This window comes from Oncorhynchus nerka, linkage group LG6 (assembly GCF_034236695.1).
Source record: "Oncorhynchus nerka isolate Pitt River linkage group LG6, Oner_Uvic_2.0, whole genome shotgun sequence".
Classification (NCBI taxonomy): Eukaryota; Metazoa; Chordata; class Actinopteri; order Salmoniformes; family Salmonidae; genus Oncorhynchus; species Oncorhynchus nerka.
In genome coordinates, this window is record NC_088401.1 from 19,894,768 (window position 1) to 19,911,410 (window position 16,643).

Below are 16,643 nucleotides of genomic sequence, written 5' to 3' on the forward strand. Positions count from 1 at the left end.
TATTTTGTTTATGTTGACACTACGGATCAAGGATCAGGGCATACAGACGCGTGCCACTCATCTCACACAAGAAAGAGCTCATCTGGTGTTTTTATTGTCTTGTCACTAGCGAAGCAGTGGCTTGGACTGTGTAATGAGTGGCGCTCCTTCATAGAGGAGTGTTTTGAAACAGCTAGGTAGATGAGGCTTGAATTGTAAGGAGGCTCCTTTGAGGCAATGGTCATCTCACTAACTCCTCTCAGCTTGTTATTGTGCTCACATTTCCAGTGATTCTCTGACTTCGATTCTAATGTCATTTTTTCTTTACCTTGTCTGGATCAATTTGGTGGCACAAGTCATCAGTAGGCTAATATAAATGCATTAACAATAGTCATTTCACTATATGTTTTTTTCTTTTGAATTCTGTATCCTTTTATGTGAGTGTTTCAACTTGTGGCAGCGAGCTGATCCTAAATCAGTTCAAGGACAGGAAAAACAAATTCTGTTTATCTTTATGATTAAGAGTAGACCTAATCTCTCTTTCTTTTTGGACTTATTTCTCACTGCATGACACATGGTATAGCGACTATTGCCGTTGGACAGGCGCTGCTTTTCAAAGCACATGCAATTAGACATCTGCGGGATTGAAAGAAACGCTCTCGCTCCATCCTCAGACGTGATTCTATTGTACGGACTACTGTAGGCTATACAGATCATCATCTTTAGCTTTTTTTGCCAGACACTTCAGATCAGTGAGAAGTTTGTGTCCAGTATTTATACAAAACCAAATTTAGATTCAAATGGCTAACTATATGGGCGATAAACTGTAGAATTTACAAATATCCACAGAGAAGTGCAAACAACTTTTCAGATTTTATTGAAAAATATAAGTATAAGACATTCTCTTGCACAACAAAAATGTACCGGTTGCTCATAAGTTTATTAACAAACTTAAATAACATAACATACAATAAAACGTCATTTCCTAAGCCTATAAGATCTACCAAAAAAATATGTTTTTGTCTTAAAGAGAGACAGAATCGTGTATATTCTACAGTTTTGACGCAGAACTTCAACAACAATAGCCTAATACAAATGCATAGGACATACTTTATCTTGCATGATATTGGCTACAATCATAATTACAAGTAACCTACAAACCAATTTAGTCTCCACCGTCAGGTTAAAGCTATAAAATAAATAATTATAAACAAAGATGGAAAAGCAGCACTATGGTACAGAATACTGTGTGTTTTGTGCTAAATGTAAAACAAATCTTTGGCGGATGGATGGATGTAGTTTTCATTTCCCGAAGATCTCCATCATTTTTCTGTTGCTATGGGCTTGTTGCTGTAACTGTTCAGCTCTGGACATCTCCATCATCTGTCGGAGCATGTGGAACGTAAGATCTAGAGATATCGGCGGATCATCAGACCTCCTCCCCCTCTCAATCGAGTCGTCGAGCTGGTTCGCGAAGCCGCTGACGAACCGGCTGATGTTCCCAACTTTGCCTTGTAGAAGACGCTGCGTCAGTTGGAGCTGCAAGGCTCTGTTGTAGACCGCTGGGGAGCCCTCTGGGTACATGCCTTTAGGTGCGGACGCAGCAGAGTTGCGGTTCCCGTTTCCCAGTCGGATGTAGTATTCCTCTCCATGTCGCGTCAGGAGGGGAAGAGACTGTTGCTGCGCGTCGTGATGTGGAGCGGTGGCGCGCTGGACAGCGCCAGGGCTCTCGATAGCCCTACACTCATAGCGCGGTAAGAAAGCAATGAGCAGAACCACGGTGGTGACGAGGAAATTGAGCTTCATGTCAGGGGTTCAACGAGATCTGAAGAAGAATGGAGACAATTAACTTCACGTCTCCCTCAATCATTATAATGTTTGTACAATACGTTTTGTTCATAAAATTGAGAGGCATTCGTTGCATGCGATGAAGTTGCAGGATAATATAAACTACATGTGCATGACTTAAGTAAAAGTTTTTCAATTGTGATGAGAATACACTGTCTATCATTTTAAATTCCTGTCATCTCTACCATTATCAGACTAGGAATTTACAGCCAGAAATAAATTAAATAGAATATGTACATGCAAAGTAATCCATTTAGTGGGCCATAAATCCAGGGGTTGGTGAAACGTCCACAAAATCAAAACGAGATAGCAGAGAGGGAATATATGAATTATGCGTGCATCTTTGCGTATCCATCAAGTTAATGTGGAAATCTATGAACAGCTTTCCATGTTGAGGAATAACATGTAATGGCACCTTCCAACACACAAGTGTAAATAACATTTTAAAATGAAGTATGATCTATGCTTGGGCTTGTTGCCAGCATATATGGTCTCATACCTTCAGTTGAGTCGTTGTGTCCCTGGATTTTAGGTATTTGTTGAGAACTCTCTTCCTCTTCCACGAGTGATGGATCAAGAAATGTGTATAAGGAGTTCTTCAAATAAAGCACGGCAGTTTGGATTTATATAGCCAAGACCCGCGACAAGTGTCACGCTCTGAGCTCAGAGATTGCGTATGCGCGGAGTTACATTGGTGTAACTTGAATGAACGCATCTGTGAAAGTCTGGGGTAGTTTGAATGAGATGAGTCATAAATGTTGGTTGTGTGCGTGTGTGTGTGTGTTTAGAATACAACATATTTTCTAACACGCACACAGGCTTGGATGCAGACATAATTATTAGACTATAGTTGTTCTTTATCTCAGTGGCTGGTCTGTTCTACAAAAAGGAGACCTGTATTATGTCATGCACTAGTCCTGTTCAGAAAATGGACAGAATTGTAATTTTGGTGGTGCACTTCTCAAAATGATTCTCACTCAGACAATCAAATGCAGACTTTGTGCCCTGAATTAGAAATTATAAATAAAATATTGCTGAGACATGATGAATATTTATAACAGATTACCTCAGAGTACATTCTAAATTAATATAATTGTACTAATCAACTTCAAGAACAACAGATTGGTCTGAAATGCATTGTCCAATATTTCATGGCAATCGCTTAAAATGTCTTGAACAGAATGTTCGGAATGCTATAGGAGCTTACTAGCTCAACTTTAAAAAATAATATATATATGGCCCTTTTAAAGCACTGTCTGTAGATTAGAGTTCCTCAACTTTTCTTAAACATGATTACACACCAACATACACTGAATGGCCAGTTTATTAGGTACACCACCCCATTCACAAAATGACAGAGTCACGTGGCTGTGGCTTGCTATATAAAGCAGGCAGACAGGCACCAAGGCATTCAGTTACTGTTTGATTGAACATTAGAATGGGAAAACCAGTGACCTACGCGGCTTTGAGAGTGGTATAATCGTCGGTGGCAGGCGCGCTGGTTCCAGTATCTCAGAAACGGCCGACCTCCTGGACTTTTCACACATGACAGTGTCTAGGGTTTACCGAGAATGGTGTGACAAACAAAAAAAAGTGTCAGCGTCAGTCCCGTGGGCAAAAACAGCTTGTTGATGATAGAGGTCGAAGGAGAATGGAATGAATTGTGCAAGCTAACAGGCTGGCCACAAACAGGCAAATAATGATTCAATAGCTCAGAGTGGACTGGTGGTGGTGGTTATTGAAGCAGACGACCACACTGGGTTCCACTCCTATCGGCTCCAGTGGGCATGCGATCACCAACACTGGACAATTGAGGAATGGAAAAATATAGCCTGGTCCGACGAATCCTGGTTCCAGTTGCGTCATGCTGATGGCAGAATCAAGATGTAACATAAGTCTCTGGCCCCATCCTGCCTGGTGTCAACAGTACAGGCTGGAGGCGATGGTGTAATGGTGTGGGGAATGTTTTCCTGGCACACGTTAGTTCCCTTTGAATGCCACACCTTGTAGAATCCATGCCCCAAAGAATTCAGGCTGTTTTGGAGACAAGGGGGGGTCCGACCTGGTGCTAGATGGGTGTACCTAATAAACTGATGTACACAATGTAAGCTAGTGAAGTCTGGTGAAAGTCTACACACCCCTTTTACAGTCTTCACATTTTGCTGTCCTAAAATTAAATCTATGAAGGATTTCATTTTTCCCTACAGATCACATTTTCAAAGTGAAAGAAAGTTATAGAACATTTTCCAAATGAATTGACAATGTATTGATTGCTTATGTCTTCACACCCCAGAGTTCATTGTCGGTGTAAGCATTTTTGGCAACCATTACAACTGTGAATCATTTTGATCCCTTTGTATATTCTTGTATTGTGGTGACAGCATCATGTTATGGGTATGCTTGTTGTTGGCAGGGACTGGGTATTTTGTCAGGATCAAAAGAAACTTGAAAGGTATTACAGTGGTGAAGAAACAAAAGTGTATTCCTCAAACAGGGCCAGGCAAATGACAGATCAAGGCAGGCAGGGGTCAATAATCCAGAGAGGGTGTAAAGTACAGGACAGCAGGCGGGCTCAGTGTCAGGTCAGGCAGAGGTCGGTAATCCAGAGTGGTGGGGCAAAGGTACAGGACGGCAGGCAGGCTCAGGGTCAGGACAGGCAGAAGGGTCAAAGCCGGGAAAAACTAGACAACAGGAACTTAGACAAGATAGGAGCAAGGGGGAAAACGCTGGTAGGTTCAACAAACAAAATGAACTGGCAACAGACAAACAGAGAACGCAGGTATAAATACACAGGGGATAATGGGGAAGATGGACGACACCTGGAGGGGGGTGGAGACATGTACAAAGACAGGTGAAACAGATCAGGGCGTGACAAAAGGAGCAAAGTTAGAGGAAAACCTGCCTCAGTCTTCTGAAAACCTAACCCTTGAATAGAGTTTTATTTCCACAACACTATTACACATATTTGAATGTCAAAGACACACCACAATGGCTTTCCAAGAGGTGTTGAGTGTTCCTGAACGTACATTCTTTGTCGTGCTTAAAATCTGCGTAAATTTGTTTAGCCAAAATATGAATATCGCTGTTCATCAATGATTCCCAACCATATTTACTGAGGTTGAGCTGTTTTGACAAAACCAATAGATATGTTCCCCTAAAAGTGCAAGGTTTGTTGGTAGAATCTTATTAAAAATTATTCACAGCTGTAATGGCTGCCAAATGCGCTTCCATCAAGCATTAACTCTGAGGTTTGAAGACATCAATACAGTTAATACTTGATGGAAGTGCATTTGGCTGCCATTACAGCTGTGAATCATTTTGCTTCATTCAAGTTTCTTTTGATCCTGACAAACTCCCCAGTCCCTGTCGACAACAAGCATACCCATAACATGATGCTGCCACCACAATACAAGAAAATACAAAGGGATCCAAATGAGTCACAGCTGTAATGGCTGCCAAAAATGCTTCCACCAATAATGAACTCTGGGGTGTGAAGACAAGCAATCAATGCATCAATGCATAACTTTCTTTTACTTTGAAAATGTGGAGTATGTTGTGTAGAGCATTAGAGATTAAAACAAATAAAAAATAATTTAAAGGCAACAAAATGGGAAGATTACAAGGGGTGTGTAGACTTTCAATAGCGACTGTATGACCTAGTTCTTCCTAAGGTCTCCTCCATCATTTACTGTGGGTAGAAATAGCATACATGCTGCACTTCAGAGCCATTATCCCCCATCTCAACTAAGCAAAGACATGACTGTTTGTTAACATTCTCCTAACCTTTCCAGCTGACCTGTCTTGCCTTCTGGTGGTGAACCTACTAATGGGGTGGCAGGTAGCCTAGTGGTTAGAGTGTTGGACTAGGAACCGAAAGGTTGCAAGATCAAATCCCCAAGCAGACAAGATTTTTTTAAATTATGTTGTTCTACCCCTGAACACGGCAGCTAACCCTCTGTTCCTAGGTCATCACTGAAAATAACTGACTTGTCTAGTTAAATAAAGGTAAAACAAAAAATGTCACAGAGAAGGGTTTTCACCAAGACCGTCAGTAGCATTTCTCAATGATTCATTACTGCTGCATACATGTACATCACTAGCTATGTCACTCCTGTCTTCTTGGCCTGCCAGACAGGAGTGATTCTCTCACTTGATCCAAATTTCACACTGACTGCCATTAGAATCCCAATCAGCTTCATAGAGAGCACAGACTAGAACTCTGCTTTTTCCATTCTTTGTCTTTCTGCTTAGTCTTTGTTTCAGTTTCTTTATTTTGCCTTCTTATATTTGTTTCTCATTTTCTCTGCCAGTTTGTCGCTTTCTATCTATCTATCTATCTATCTATCTATCTATCTATCTATCTATCTATCTATCTATCTATCTATCTATCTATCTCCCTTCCTCCGTCCGTCGCTCTCTCTCTCTCTCTCCCACACACTCATAGATTTCTTTTAGTTCTGGTTCATAGTAGTTTTCTGGAAATGTAATCAACGGTGCAAAGGAAAAGGTGCAACATTCGCTCAGCATAAAAATTCGATGTTTTATTTAAACACAGTTTTTTTTTGATTGACTCTGACGAAGGCCATTGTAGGCCGAAATGTTTTATCTTTTAACCTTGCTTAAATAAATCATACATTTTTTAATGGTGAGCGAGTGTTAGCATTTTCCTTCATAATAGTTTTTTAACATTTCTATATTTCCATTAGAACCCTAATAGAAAATCCATCTGGTTGTTAATACGTAATTGTCTAGACGTCTACACCTTACATCCCCACATTTTGATGAAAGGACAATTTTCTATATACCATGTCTATCTCTCTCACATCATTCAGACGTCTTGAGTATGAAAAAGCAGGGAAAACAATATATCTGTGGTTTACAAGGAACCCTAGGGAATAATGCAATGAAATAACATGAAAGAAGTGTATTCTTCTCCAGAATATCTTAATGTTATTACATTTGATAACAGCATCCATCTTCTGACTAAGGTGACGGTCTGACAGCAGAGCTGGAGAAAATGGGAGATGTGAGGATTTCCAGTTGCAGAGCGTGATTGCAAATTTAGCCATGACAAGCTGAATCAGGTGTCCTATTGGTACATGGCTGGAACTAAATCCTGTACACATGTAGTTATTCAGGAATGGATCTGTACACCCCTGCCTTAGAATTGTAGAAGGATCCCAATCCCAACATAGCTCTGTCATCCCTCATCTAAAAAATCTTAGCCGCTATTGACTGACTATAAATTTTAAATGTTGGTGTATGTAGTCCTGCTTAGAGAACCTCTGCGCCCTGCCAAGGAAAACATTGAAGGGAGTCACTGTCCCGTAGCATCTTCATCATACTACACTGTGTGTAACAGTAATTGCCCCCCTCTCTCTCCATCTCCTTCACCCCTCTCTCTCCATCTCCTTCCCCCCTCTCTCTCCATCTCCTTCCCCCCTCTCTCTCCATCTCCTTCCCCCCTCTCTCTCCATCTCCTTCCCCCCTCTCTCTCCATCTCCTTCCCCCCTCTCCTCCAGGAGCGGTGTCAGGTCCCATCATGAGAAGCACATGCTGTCCGACACAAATAGAACACACTACCATGTCAGACAAGGGGAGCGAACGCTTTCGGTCACCTCACTGTCAAATCAACGCCCCGCTCAACCAATCACTAAGTCGTGTGATGCAACACAGGAAGGGCTCAAGGCCCGGAATATGGAATCACTAGCCATCCTTTTTTGTATTGTAGAATTTGACCCAACACAGTGATGAGGTCCTGTTGTGAGAAAGTGAGACTGACAACAAGTAAATGACTATGCGAGACTGAGACACTGGCCCGCTGTAAGTCTGTAGAGAGCATCGGCTACAGTAGATGCCTATGCGAGACTGAGACACTGGCCCGCTGTAAGTCTGTGGAGAGCATCGGCTACAGTAGATGACTATGCGAGACTGAGACACTGGCCCGCTGTAAGTCTGTGGAGAGCATCGGCTACAGTAGATGACTATGCGAGACTGAGACACTGGCCCGCTGTAAGTCTGTGGAGAGCATCGGCTACAGTAGATGACTATGCGAGACTGAGACACTGGCCCGCTGTAAGTCTGTGGAGAGCATCGGCTACAGTAGATGACTATGCGAGACTGAGACACTGGCCCGCTGTAAGTCTGTAGAGAGCATCGGCTACAGTAGATGACTATGCGAGACTGAGACACTGGCCCGCTGTAAGTCTGTGGAGAGCATCGGCTACAGTAGATGACTATGCGAGACTGAGACATTGGCCCGCTGTAAGTCTGTGGAGAGCATCGGCTACAGTAGATGACTATGCGAGACTGAGACACTGGCCCGCTGTAAGTCTGTAGAGAGCATCGGCTACAGTAGATGCCTATGCGAGACTGAGACACTGGCCCGCTGTAAGTCTGTAGAGAGCATCGGCTACAGTAAATGACTATGCGAGACTGAGACACTGGCCCGCTGTAAGTCTGTGGAGAGCATCGGCTACAGTAGATGACTATGCGAGACTGAGACACTGGCCCGCTGTAAGTCTGTGGAGAGCATCGGCTACAGTAGATGACTATGCGAGACTGAGACACTGGCCCGCTGTAAGTCTGTAGAGAGCATCGGCTACAGTAGATGACTATGCGAGACTGAGACACTGGCCCGCTGTAAGTCTGTGGAGAGCATCGGCTACAGTAGATGCCTATGCGAGACTGAGACACTGGCCCGCTGTAAGTCTGTAGAGAGCATCGGCTACAGTAAATGACTATGCGAGACTGAGACACTGGCCCGCTGTAAGTCTGTAGAGAGCATCGGCTACAGTAAATGACTATGCGAGACTGAGACACTGGCCCGCTGTAAGTCTGTAGAGAGCATCGGCTACAGTAGATGACTATGCGAGACTGAGACACTGGCCCGCTGTAAGTCTGTAGAGAGCATCGGCTACAGTAAATGACTATGCGAGACTGAGACACTGGCCCGCTGTAAGTCTGTGGAGAGCATCGGCTACAGTAGATGCCTATGCGAGACTGAGACACTGGCCCGCTGTAAGTCTGTAGAGAGCATCGGCTACAGTAGATGCCTATGCGAGACTGAGACACTGGCCCGCTGTAAGTCTGTAGAGAGCATCGGCTACAGTAGATGACTATGCGAGACTGAGACACTGGCCCGCTGTAAGTCTGTAGAGAGCATCGGCTACAGTAGATGACCCAAAGAGAGGACACTAATTCGCCATGGAAACAGATGTCCTTTAATTGATGATCATTTGCTTTCGTAATTGTAATGTGGTACATGCACTTATCTGTGGTGCCATGCTAATAACTGGATTACTAGATTTGCCACCCCTGGTACCAGCCACCACGTGCCACGTTTACTTAACGCAGTCAGTGTTGTGGTCGACTTGGAGGAACTCATCTCAATAAAGGAGGTGACAGTGGCCTTATGACTGTTAACGGGTCCTCCTCCCACTGCTTTTATATGAGGTGGCTAGGCCCAAGGGTCCCCAGAGGCAATGCCTGACATTAATGGGCAAAGCTCATGTGTCCAGAAAATATAGAGAGCAGTGATACGGCCTGGTTTAAAACGGACAGTAATTGAATTCAGAGTGTATTCGAATGTATTCCTCCACTTTAACGAGGTACTAGAGGTGGGTGACACTGGTGGTAGACTCTGACATCTATTTTACAGAGGAGTGGGAAGACAAATAGGCCAAACATTAGTGGTGAGACATTTACCTCCAAGTTGGTATTACTGCCAATGAATGGATCTTGGTTTATTTAATGACTAATACAAACAGCCCTAACTTTGGCACAGCCAGACTGGCATATGCAGGAGCAAACTTAACTCATTGTCCTGTGTGTTTTTGTTTGTTTGTTTGTTAGTTGTCCCTCTCTCTGTCATTTTAGCCACTCCAGTATTTTTTACTTTTTACACATCAAGTCCCTGCTTTGTTTGGTTAATTACATGTACACTTGGTAAATGCTTAAAATAAACGAGTGACAGATACTACGCATGTGTCCTTGAGGACAGGTAGATTAATTATGCACAGGTAGGCCAACTGATCAGCTGAATTAATTAGATACCAACTTCCTGTTGTCTGTCAGTATCTGTTATACAGCTCATTCAGAAAGTATTCAAACCCCTTGACTTATTTCACATTTTGTTACGTTACAGCCTTATTCTAAAGTGGATTAAATCGGTTACACACAATATCCCATTATGACAAAGCAAAAACAGGTTTTTAGAATTTTTTGCAAATGAAAAAAATAAACAATAAATTAAATGTTACATTTACATAAGAATTCAAACCCTTTACTCAGTAATTTGTTGAAGCACCTTTGGCAGCGATTACAGTCTTGAGTCTTGGCACACCTGTATTTGTTTGGCAGACCTGTATTTGGGGAGTTTCTCCCATTCTTCTCTGCAGATCCTCTCAAGCTCTGTCGGGTTGGATGGGGAGCGTCGCTGCACAGCTATTTTCAGGTCTCTCCAGAGATGTTTGATCGGGGTTCCGTCCGGGCTCTAGCTAGGCCGCTCAAGGACATTCAGAGACTTATCCCGAAGCCATTCCTGCATTGTCTTGGCTGTGTGCTTAGGATCGTTGTCCTATAGGTAGGTGAACCTTTTCCCCAGTCTGAGGTCCTGAGCACCCCAGTCTGAGGTCCCGAGAACAGGTTTTCATCAAGGATCTCCCTGTACTTTGCTCCATTCATCTTTCCCTCTATCCTGACTAGTCTCCCAGTTCCTAACGCTGAAAAACATCCCCACAGCATGATGCTGCCACCACAATGCTTCACCATATGGATGGTGCCATTTTTCCTCCAGATGTGATGCTTGGCATTCAGGCCAACGAGTTCAATCATGGTTTCATCAGACCAGAGAATCTTGTTTCTCATGGTCTGAGAGTCCTTTAGATGCCTTTTGGCAAATTCCAAGCAGGCTGTCATGTGCCTTTTCCTGAGGAGTGGCTTCCAACTGGCCCTCTACCATAAAGGCCTGATTGATAGAGTGCTGCAGAGATGGTTGTCCATCTGGATGGTTCTCCCCTCTCCACAGAGGAACTCTGGAGCTCTGTCAGAGTGACCATCGGTTTCTTTGTCACCTCCCTAACCAAGGCCCTTTTCTCAGTTTGGCCAGGCGGCCAGCTCTAGGAAGATCTCCAAACCTCTTCCATTTAAGAATGAAGGAAGCCATTGTGTTCTTGGGGACCTCCAATGCTGCAGATATTTTTTGGTACCCTTCCCCAGATCTGTGCCTCAACATAATCCTGTCTCGGAGCTCTACGCACAATTCCTTCATGGCACAGAAAATACGTTTTTACAGTGCATTCAGAAAGTATTCAGACCTCTTGACTTTTTCCACATTTTGTTACATTACAGCCTTATTTTAAAATGGATGAAATTGTTTTTTTCCCCTCATCAATCTACACACAATACCTCATAATGCTAAAGCAAAAACTGTTAAAAAAAATAAAGTTATTAAAAATAAAAGGCTTGTCCTCATCGCTTGGTTTTTGCTCTGACGTGCACTGTCAACTGTGGGACCTTTGTATAGACAGGTGTATGCCTTTCCAAATCATGTCCAATCAATTGAATTTACCACAGGTGGACTCCAATCAAGTTGTAGAAACATCTCAAGGATGATCAATGGAAACAGAGACGTGTTTCTTTGATTTCCCCAGGGGATTGGTGGAGATCTCCAGTGATTCTAATAATGATAATAAGGATGTAATAAAGTGTAGCTTGATGATATGAATAGGGTAAAATGCAGGTGGAGTGGGTGTGCTAACGATGGAGTTATCCCCATCTCACCCCTGCTATGTGTGACAGGTTGAGATCGTTCCTCTTTTACTACAAAGAAGAGCATCACTGTCTGCTATTACATGTTATATACAGTGATACGCCATCCCATCTGGTTTGCGCTGAGTGGGACTATCATTTTTCTTTCAACAGGGCAATGACCCAAAACACACGCCCAGGCTGTGTAAGGGCTATTTGACCAAGAAGGAGAGTGATGGAGTGCTGCATCAGTTGACCTGGCCTCCACAATCACCAATCTCAATCCAATTGAGATGGTTTGGAATGAGTTGGACTGCAGTGGGAAGGAAAAGCAGCCAACAAGTGCTCAGCATATGTGGGAACTCCTTCAAGACAGTTGGAAAAGCATTCCTCATGAAGCTGGTTGAGAGAATGCCAAGAGTGTGCAAAGCTGTCATCAAGCAAAGGGTGGCTACTTTGAAGAATCCCAAATATAAAATATATTTTGATTTGTTTAACACTTTTTTGGTTATAACATGATTCCATACGTGTTATTTCATAGTTTTGATGTCTTCTACAATGTAGAAAAGAGTTTAAAAAAAAAAAAATCCTGGAATAATTAAGTGTCCAAACTTTCAACTGGTACTGTTATGTGTGGCTGCACATATCCTTCACATGTGAATCTACGGCTCAAAATGTGGAGCATGGACGGATTACTTGTTTAAAAAAAAAAAGATTTCCCCCCAAAATAGACATTTATCTATTGCTGGTCTTCCTCTTTTCGTCATTGTTCTGTGACTCCTGTTCAGCCAGCCCAGAGTGGCTTCAGTCAGGCCTGTTTTCTGCCTCACAGCGGTGGGCAGTGGACTACTAATAATCTGATTTAGTCCTGGGACACTGAGTGTCTGATCTGGATACGCATTTGCAGAGACTCGTTTGACTAGTGATGTCCGTGTCAAAGCATATCAACACCATTCAAATGAGATTGCTTTAATTCCTGTATTACATAACTTGTTTATTGATTTATTTCATAATATGGTAATTTTGTTATGAAAGGCTTGATAATATGACTTAAGCATTCACTGGAAGTGATTGTAGTTGATTTCTAAGTATTTTTTCTGTTGAACATAACTGTTGCTTAGTCACTTTATTCCTAGTTATATGTACATATCTACCTCAATTACCTCGTACCCCTGCACATTGACTCAGTACTGGTACCCCATGTATATAGCCAAGTTATTTTTACTCATTGTGTATTTGTTATTACTTGTTTTATTATGTGTTTTACTTTTTGATTAATTCTCTATTTTCTCTCCTGCTCTATTGTTGGTATAGGCCTGTAAGTAAGTATTTCACTGTTAGTCTACACCTGTTGTTTTACGAAGCATGTTATGAATACAATTTCATTTCACTTGATGTTTTTCACAATTCTCAGTCTCCGAAGTGTATATGAGAATATATATGAAGTGTTTGTGGAAAAATAAAGATCTTTCTCCTCCATCTGTTTCTGTGCTCCTCCATCATGTCTTGGTGAGGGCGGTCGATGCCGTGTGGCCTTTTTCTATCCTACCCACAATGGAAGCTGCCTGCCACCCCGTCTTAGTACCATTAGTGTTATCCAAGATCATTGGGACATCCCTAACCTAAACCTTTATCCTTAACCCAGACTCTAAACCTAACCTATTCCATAACCCTTACCTAACCCTTACTTAACCCTTACCTAACCCTTATCTAACCCTTACCTAACCCTTACCTAACCCTTACCTAACCCTTACTTAACCATTTTAAATGTCAACGTCGATGTGTTTACGTCAGAGTCTTTGTGTGATGACATCACAGTTTTAATCTTCACCCTTTGTCACTAATTCTGTTTAGGATTTGCACGTGTCGCCTCTTCCCATGATTTATCTTTCCAGGTTCTCGTTCTTGTGACTTAACCATGTTTGCCATCTCTGTTTGCTACCATAAGAACAAACAGTGAATGCTGAGTTGAATCTGTAATAAGAGGACTTGAGGATGGCTGCCAACTGCATCAGAGCTGGGATTGTTTTCTTACCAGCTGCAGTCCAATAGGACACCACTTGTCTTTCCACAGATATAGGATTAGTTGATCCTGCCTCAACCCTAACCTTGACCATAAGGGGGCCAATCATAACACTGACCACGTATCAGCCCTTGAGGCTTAGTAGCAAGTTTATATGTCTCCTATGGCGCTTCCTGGGTCAGCTTTACTTAAGTAACACTTTTTGGCCATGAGTGGCCAAGACAACATCTAAGTGACATCAGAGCCTAAGTCCGTCTCACGCTCATGTGGCGACCACGGATGCTTAGTGTCCGCTTCAGTCACAGCACATTTGCATAATTCCCATCAGTCTTTGCAGATGATTGCTCTGTGTGTATTTGTCCCACAGTGCCCATAATGGTTGCACAACGTCATGTTACACAAGATGCTGCCCAGTGAGGAAAACAAGGACATGCGCTATTCTTAGTACAGGGTCAAAAGTCATTGTTGTTGAAAACAAAACTGCATTAAAAGAGTCAAATGAGCTAAACATGAATGTTGTGGGTTTTGTTTATATGTTTTGACCCAGTAACTTCATAGGTGAGCAGAATGCAGTAGGATTGCATGCTATTGCTTTAGGACCAGGTTTGATGACCACTGCCAAAGGGGGACAATCCATCCTGAGACCACAATCCTCTTTATCTCCATGAAGGTGTCAATGTAACTTCTGGTGGGTGATGCCAGTAATGCTTTTAACTGTTTTGGCTAAAATGTGATCAAGTAAAATGAGAATTTAAGAGTCACAATTGCCCGTATAAAAGCTCAAAACAAAAGTTACCTTTATTGACACCATCCAGAAGAAAACCTGGTATTCTTAGAACCATTGAGTAGGTTTACACACACACTAATAATAAACTGATTATGGCAGTAGGCCGAGTATTGCATTGGTCATGTAAACACCTTAGTCTGCTTATCTTAATCGGTGTACGGTCATAATCAAAGTAAGCATACGATGATTAAAACACCCGGTTTTCTGAGAAATCTTTTGAATTATTAGGACATGTAAACACCTTAATCGTCCGAGTTTCAGTGGTGTATTTGATCTGCATGTGCTAGCACCAGCCGAGAACCAAGTGAGTTAGGGAACAACTGAAAGTATGCATCTTAGAAGTAGTTCACATACAAACGTTATTTATGTCCGTACTCAGAATCAAATAGGCTTCCCAAAACGAACATGTTGCAGTGGTAGAACATTCATTTTGATTGAGATTTTCTGCATTCATCAAAGTCCCATCAGATAGCCTGATTTCATATGTGTCCATATATACAGGATTATTAGGGAAATCGTTGTTCTTGCAAAGCATGTAAACGTTTTAATCTAACTATTATATTAATCTGACTGTCCGCAATAATCATATTATTGTGTGCATGTAACTGTACTCAATCTAGTGCTGATTTCATTGTCACAGGTCTGACAAATGCTCTTAATTATTGTGCATGCTTCTAACCCTTTGCTCTTAATTGAGCGCTTGTTTATTGCTTGATTCATTGAGTAATGTGATGGGCTCCCTGTTTTTCTCTGCCTCTTTATAACCCTTGTTTCCATTGGTTGAGGTGTGGCTGTCCAGGGGAAAGTACAGGTGAGAGGTAAACTATATTTGTTTGGAGGCTGTGGCAGAGCTTTTTAGATTTTTTTAAAGCCTTGGTTTTGCTAAGAGAACCTTCTGGCGCACCAATCCCTTTAGCGGGATAATTTTCGTCAACATCCGCTGAATTGCAGAGCGCCAAATTCAAATTGAATTACTAAAAATATTGAATTTTCATGAAATCACAAGTGCAATATACCAAAACACAGCTTAGCTTGTTGTTAATCCACCTGGCGTGTCAGATTTCAAAAAAGCTTTACAGCGAAAGCTATCCAAGCGTTTATGTTAGGACAGCTCTCTCAGCAGACAAAACATTAAACAGCTAGCAGTAATGTAGATTGGTCACAAAAGTCAGAAAAGCAATCAAATGAATCGCTTACATTTGATGATCTTCGGATGTTTGCACTCACGAGACTCCCAGTTACACAATAAATGTTAGTTTTGTTCCATAAAGATTATTTTTATATCCAAAAACCTCCATTTGGTTGGCGCGTTTTGTTCAGTAATCCACAGGCTCGTGCAGGTCACAACGGGCAGACGAAAATTCCAAATAGTATCCGTAAAGTTTGTAGAAACATGTCAAATGTTTTTTATAATCAATCCTCAGGTTGTCTTTACAATAAATAATCAATAATGTTTCAATAGGAGAGAGAGAGAAAATGTCTGCTCCATGCTGCTCGCGCACCAAATCAAATCAAATTTTATTTGTCACATACACATGGTTAGCAGATGTTAATGCGAGAGTAGCGAAATGCTTGCGCTTCTAGCTCCGACAATGCAGTAATAACCAACAAGTAATCTAACCTAACAATTCCACAACTACTACCTTATACACACAAGTGTAAAGGGATAAAGAATATGTACATAAAGATGTATGAATGAGTGATGGTACAGAACGGCATAGGCAAGATGCAGTAGATGGTATCGAGTACAGTATATACATATGAGATGAGTAATGTAGGGTATGTAAACATAAAAGTGGCATAGTTTAAAGTGGCTAGTGATACATGTATTACATAAAGATGGCAAGATGCAGTAGATGATAGAGTACAGTATATACATATACATATGAGATCAGTAATGTAGGATATGTAAACATTATATTAAGTGGCATTGTTTAAAGTGGCTCGTGATATATTTTTTACATCAATTTCCATCATTAAAGTGAGCTGGAGTTGAGTCAGTGTGTTGGCAGCAGTCACTCAATGTTAGTGGTGGCTGTTTAACAGTCTAGTGGCCTTGAGATGGAAGCTGTTTTTCAGTCTCTCTGCCCCGGCTTTGATGCACCTGTACTGACCTCGCCTTCTGGATGATAGTGGGGTGAACAGGCAGTGGCTCGGGTGGTTGTTGTCCTTGATGATCTTTATGGCCTTCAAAACTCTGGGGGGACACAGCTATCCACTGACGCGATGTGATCATTTGCGCTAATTTTTCAGAAT

At 42.0% G+C, this 16,643-nt stretch overlaps 1 protein-coding gene across 1 annotated transcript; it reads right to left on the minus strand.

Moving 5' to 3' along the window:
- Positions 1-840: 840 nt before the first annotated feature.
- On the minus strand, positions 841-2,413 carry LOC115131088 (corticoliberin-like). The gene is made up of 2 exons (XM_029662694.2): positions 2,327-2,413; positions 841-1,804 (listed from the first exon to the last, which is right to left on the minus strand). The coding sequence occupies exon 2, from the start codon at positions 1,783-1,785 to the stop codon at positions 1,282-1,284; it is 504 nt and encodes a 167-aa protein (XP_029518554.1). The 5' UTR covers positions 1,786-1,804; positions 2,327-2,413; the 3' UTR covers positions 841-1,281.
- Between the last annotated feature and the right edge of the window lie 14,230 nt (positions 2,414-16,643).

What these genes read in the sequence shown, in the direction of transcription:
- LOC115131088 (XM_029662694.2), bottom strand. Translation starts at nt 1,785, where the DNA reads ATGAAGCTCAATTTCCTCGTCACCACCGTGGTTCTGCTCATTGCTTTC.